Source organism: Dendrobates tinctorius, unplaced genomic scaffold, assembly GCF_039654945.1.
Source record: "Dendrobates tinctorius isolate UK_male_01 unplaced genomic scaffold, ASM3965494v1 ptg000007l, whole genome shotgun sequence".
NCBI classification, from domain to species: domain Eukaryota; kingdom Metazoa; phylum Chordata; class Amphibia; order Anura; family Dendrobatidae; genus Dendrobates; species Dendrobates tinctorius.
The window spans coordinates 20,709,662-20,715,755 of record NW_027361675.1 but is presented as its reverse complement, the minus strand read 5'-3'; the positions used below and the strand labels follow the sequence as shown (position 1 = coordinate 20,715,755).

The 6,094-nt window shown below is 49.4% G+C and overlaps 1 protein-coding gene across 1 annotated transcript; it reads left to right on the top strand.

The window, feature by feature from the left end:
* Nucleotides 1-1,300: 1,300 nt before the first annotated feature.
* Nucleotides 1,301-5,836, top strand: LOC141086396 (uncharacterized). Its single transcript, XM_073572384.1, has 2 exons — nucleotides 1,301-4,997; nucleotides 5,213-5,836. The coding sequence occupies exon 1, from the start codon at nucleotides 2,241-2,243 to the stop codon at nucleotides 4,620-4,622; it is 2,382 nt and encodes a 793-aa protein (XP_073428485.1). The 5' UTR covers nucleotides 1,301-2,240; the 3' UTR covers nucleotides 4,623-4,997; nucleotides 5,213-5,836.
* Nucleotides 5,837-6,094: the final 258 nt, after the last annotated feature.

Genomic DNA, 6,094 nt, shown 5'->3' with positions numbered 1-6,094 from the left:
GAATCCTTAGCTCATGCTGTACGATATGTTGGAAATCATCCATTGCTGAACTGTGGATATGAATAGGATGGAAATCCGGAATAGGGACTGTATTATAAACATTTTTTTCTTGAAAACCAAGTTGTTTCTGTCAGGTTTCAGACAATGAGTGCAAATTCATTAATGACACCTGTTCCATGAACGCCATATTTGAATATTAGTTGGCAATTAAAAGATCATTATTGCTTCAATTATTTCCATTACTGAGGAACTCCACCTTGCATACACTGGAGAAATTTTGTAATCAGCAGCAGACAATAGTCGAGTTTGAGCTGCAGCATGCACGTTTTAGTCTCGCTACAGAACAACACCACTTTACCACCAATGACTGGGCCTCCTTGCGGGACATGTATGCCATGTTGCGCAGCTTTGAATATACCATCAATATGGCCAGCGCTGATGATGCCATCATTATAATTACTATACCACTTATATGCAGATACTAGGATTCCATCAGCTCACTCAACCAGACGTGTTTGAATCCAATTCTCATTAGACATGTGCAGAGCACGGATCACTACCAGGTTCCTGCTGGAAGACTCCCAGGTGAAAATGCAAATCACTCACTTGTCCAGCTCATGCAAATATGAATGGAAGAGATTAAAATAGAATAAAACTCTTCTCCATTATTAGTGCATCATAAAAACAAGCTGACGCATTTGAGGCAATACTGCCCTTAGTCATAGCATAAAAAAAATATTACAATACAATATATATAAAGGCATATACTATAAGGCTACAGCCAATCACAATACATGTCAATTAAGCATATACTGATCACACCTGAATACCCGATGGAGGAAATCACACCCAGCCCAATTGATTATGTGTTGCAATCACACCCAGCCCAATTGATTATGTGTTGTGTGGTGTGACAGGTGATCGCGTGGTTAATGGGAGATATGTCACATGGAGGGATGCTCCCTGCGATGCAACCCGGAGTATTTTGCCTATAGTGTACATGAGCACTAAAGATGTCATTTAGTGCACTGGGTGCGGAATGTACTCCGTTTTGCCTGAAGATGTGTATGTTCAGGACCTGTGGTGAAGTCCTGACCATGTGACCAGCTCATGTGGTCCATACCTCACCTATGGGTGTGGTTACAGGGCTATGTAATTAAGGTGTTTGGCACATGTGAGAGAGACTGTGAGGAAGTCTGGCAGAGTGTGGACAGACTTCCATGTGTCCAGGTGCGACACTACAGAGAGTGGTCTGTGTTCCAAGGAAGGAGAAGCCTTCCTGTGTCTGTGGCTGCAGATAGAGCGCTGCTCTGGACATTGCCCTGACCTGTGTGCACAGGACCTGAGGGAACACAGCCCAGCTAAGGACTGTTTATGTGCTGTCTCTGGTTTATGGAGTAATAAACCATGTGAAATTTTAAAGGAACGTGCCTCATGTTTGACTCCCGCCGCACCTAAGCGAGTCCGAATCCTTACAATTGGTGACAGACTGCGGGCAGCGATTCCCAGGAGCACAGACGGTATGGAAAATCGTGAGTAATACTGACCGAGGACAGAGGAAATGACTGTATGGAGATTTGTGGGATGCCTATGAGGAGAAGAGGTACCCGAGAACCTGTGTGGCTGACACCAGCAGGTAACGGACAGGAATCCGTGTTGCACTGACCAGAGTCAGTGAGAGACTGTGCTTGTGTTTTTTTTTTCCCTTTTCCTCGCTTCTCTGCAAAAAAAAAAAAAAAAAAAAAAAAATCCTGAAAGTGCTTGCTGTGGCTCAGTACGCTCACGAAGGTCTCGCAGCGCGGGGACCTGATGTTTTTTCTTTTTGGAATCTCCTATTTGAGCATTGGTAGCAGACGCTGTCTGTCTACACCATCCTGCTGCAGCTTTATTACATATATCTAAGCGGATACAGTAGTTGTGGCTTTACACAACTATAAAGGGTGAGTACCCTGTATTATGTCGTTATACCCATTATACCTGCACTGGTAAGGCCCTATGGGCGCACTTTTGTGGTTTTTTTCTTCCTTTTGAGGGCAACAAGTGGCTTCCGGTGGATCGGCGGGTCCACGAAGACGATGCAGCAGGAGCTGCAGAGACACCAGCAGCTGCTTGTGAGCGACGGCAGGAGCTGAGGCAGTGCCAGAAAGAAGTGGTGTCGTGCTTAAAGGGCCAGTACCAGCCTGAAGGAAAAAAAAACTGTACTGTGTGAACTGTGGCCTAAGAGGTTCTGCAGGACAGACATGGGGAGATCCCGAAAAGGGGTGGAGTCCCAAAAGGGGGCGGTGGCCCAAATCGGGGAGGTAGCCCGTAAAGGGGTGGAGTCCCAAAAGGGGGCGGTGGCCCAAATCGGGGAGGTAGCCCGTAAAGGGGTGGAGTCCCAAAAGGGGGCGGTGGCCCAAATCGGGGTGGTAGCCCGTAAAGGGGTGGAGTCCCCAAAGGGGGCGGTGGCCCAAATTGGGGTGGTAACCCAAAATGGGGTGGAGTCCCGGGAGGGGGTGGAAACCCAAAGCGGGGTGGTGGTCCAGAAAGGGGCCAAGTTTGAAGAAGTGACAGCACTGGGTGACTCAGTAGGTACGTCTGGAGTACCGCAGTGTATGTGCAGGTCTTTTTCAGAATGTGGAATATCCTTTCCAGGTAGTAATGACGGGCCACAGATGTGTACAGTGATGCTGCACCGGGAAGGAGCCTTTGGTCGGCTGGAATCAGAGAATCAGGTGACTCTGACAGGAACTCCTCTCACTTTCTCTCTGTCGGAGAAAAACGTCAGGGTTCGCTGTAAACACGGGGTCACGGTGAACTACGCAGTAGACAGAGTAGTGTTTGAGGGGACCAAGGGTGGTGAGTGCCAAGGTGGAGGGATACCACGGGACTTAGTCTATGCCTGGGAGAGGGGCCGGGACTTTGTTCTGTTTGATGATGTTTTGTCGGACGATGGAGATGCTTCGACTGTGGGGCCAGCGGACACTGAGATAGTGATGGCTCCTGACATGGACAGGTCAGAGGTAGAACTGACCAGAAGAAAAAGTACAACTGCCCAACTTAAGGACCTGACGTCTCGTGATATGACGGATGGTGGGCTGGGAGATGAGACGATTGTGAGTAGCTCGGTCAGTGAACCGACACTACAGTGCCCCTTCTGGCTGGATGGAGAACGGGTGATGGGATTGTTAGACCCTGGGAGTCCGGTATCTGTGCTAAAAACCACTCCTGGACGTTCTGTGTTGCCTGGGACGGTGACGAGAGTGAATGGCTTTGGTGGGGACGATAAAGAACTTTTGACAGCATACCTCTACATTGACACGACTGAGAGTTCCACGTACCATGTAGTGACAGTAGACCCAGACTTACAGTATACTATGGTAATAGGGCGGGACTTAGAAGCCCTGTGGGACTGGTGGACAAAAGGAGAAGTGTCTGTTGATATAATGTGTATGGGAGGTAATGGTGTGAAAAGTCCGCCTCCTAAAGTTGACAGGCCTAAGTTAAGCATGACCAGAGAGAACAGTGCGTCGGCCCCACTTACGGACATGTCACCTGACGGGTACCAGAGAGAGACTGATAGTGGTGTGGTAATTAAAAAGAGTGGACCTGACACCCGAACAGAGAGCAACATGAACATTTCCCATGCGGTGGGGTGTGACACAGGTACCAGGCGTGACTGTAATATGTTATTGCCAGTAGCAACCACTAGGGCTGAAGACAGTGTTTGTCAGACAGAAGCACGAATCCAGTGTAATGACAGTTTGCCCCAGGTAGAAGCGCACCTACGAGACTTGGAGCAAGGGCGCGAAGAGATGTGTCAGCAGCTGGCGAGGGTGTGTCTGAAGGTGGCAAGTCTGGAAGTCGCCAACTCCGCGCAGGTGGAGCGGTTGCACCACCTAGAGTCCGAGCTCTTGGCAGGCAAAGCACTGAGACAAGTGACTGAGCACAGAGTGGATGAGCTGGAGAAGGAAGTCTCTGAGCTCAGAGGTCACCTGTCAGCGTGTAAAACCATGAACAAGACCCTGTTGGAAGATATGGAGGGGCTCAGAGAGGCCCAAGAGAAGTATCAACAGGAGATTCTCAGGAGAGAGGATGAGCGTCGCTACCTGGCAGAGGAGCGAGATAAAGTTCTGCAAGAACTCAGTGGAGTAGGAAAAGGTCTTCTACGGGAGAAGTGGATTGGCGAAGACGTACAGCAGCCGTGCCCGCCTGATAGCAAGGCAGAACTGCCAAAGCCCATCTTGGAAAAGGGTCCTGAAGACTGTAAATCTCAGGAAGATGGTGAGCCAAGGGCTGCACAAGACAGTCATCCAATCGTGACAGATATCTTGAGGGAAGTGTCCGTAGGGAACCCAGAGCCATCTGTTCAGGATGAGAGCAAGTCCACGACCTTCAAGGTTGTAATTGAAGTACCAGAAGACATGCAGGAAGCCTGTGCTGAGGAAGGTGTGCATGAGGCCTTTAGGAAGGCTATAGAAGCATGTAGTGTGATCTGGGCACCAGAGACGAAGCAGCTGGTCATACTGTCATCTAAGGAAGTCACAAGGAAGCGGGTTACTATCCTGAGGGATATGCATCTACAATGCCTCCGCACAAGGCAGATGATCCTGTTGGGAAAAAAGAAGCCGCTCGTTGTCTAGAGTGTGCGAGGAAAGTTCAAAGTCAGCAGGGCATTGCAGAAGACATCATTCAAGTGCCCGGAGGTCTGGTGAGGAAAGTCATCGGAAGGTTTGGGAAAGTGATGCAGGACATGGTGAACAGGTCTGGCGTGATGAGAGTGAGGATTCCGGCTGATGACGAAGCCCAGGACAAAGATGAAGATGGGATGGTTCCATTCCTCATTGTTGGGTCCATGGAGAGCCTTGGGAATATCCGGATGCTCCTGGAGTATCGCGTGTCATACCTGAAAGAAGTAGAGCAGCTAAGACTTGAGAGGAAGCAGATCAGTAGAGAGCTGGAGGAAATGGAAAGAAGATGGCCGCCTCCTTCAACTCGCGGTATAGAAAGACAAAGAGGTTCACTTAAGACTGGAAGTCCTAAAGATGGAGATAAGAGAGTACATAGAGATAAATGGAAGGGCTGCTCTCGGGACCTTATAGACCTTAGGAGAAATGGCCAGCAGAGAGAGGACAGTAGGTGGCCTGATGGAAGAGGAAGTAGTGATGCCTCAGTTAGCTCAGAGCTGAGTGACCTAGGCAGGGGACCCTGTAGAAGACGTGGTGACAAAGAGTCAGTCCAGACAAGAGGTATGGGGGCAAGGGAGTCGCAACACCATACTGACCGCCAGGGATGCGGGTGGTCTGACGTGGGCCCATCTTTATCAAAGAACAAGACAGAGTCGGATAAGGGACGCCTACTGAAGAGTTCACTAGCAGGGCCTGACTTTGATAGACGATTTGACTGGCAGAGACGACCGAGAAGGATCTCTGGTCGAGTAATAGAAAGTGCCAAGCCCCACGGCTTTAGGCAGAGGAGGGGGATATGTGGTGTGACAGGTGATCGCGTGGTTAATGGGAGATATGTCACATGGAGGGATGCTCCCTGCGATGCAACCCGGAGTATTTTGCCTATAGTGTACATGAGCACTAAAGATGTCATTTAGTGCACTGGGTGCGGAATGTACTCCGTTTTGCCTGAAGATGTGTATGTTCAGGACCTGTGGTGAAGTCCTGACCATGTGACCAGCTCATGTGGTCCATACCTCACCTATGGGTGTGGTTACAGGGCTATGTAATTAAGGTGTTTGGCACATGTGAGAGAGACTGTGAGGAAGTCTGGCAGAGTGTGGACAGACTTCCATGTGTCCAGGTGCGACACTACAGAGAGTGGTCTGTGTTCCAAGGAAGGAGAAGCCTTCCTGTGTCTGTGGTTGCAGATAGAGCGCTGCTCTGGACATTGCCCTGACCTGTGTGCACAGGACCTGAGGGAACACAGCCCAGCTAAGGACTGTTTATGTGCTGTCTCTGGTTTATGGAGTAATAAACCATGTGAAATTTTAAAGGAACGTGCCTCATGTTTGACTCCCGCCGCACCTAAGCGAGTCCGAATCCTTACAGTTGCAATATGTTTTTTTATGCGATGACTAACGGCAATATTGCCTGAAACGCGTCTG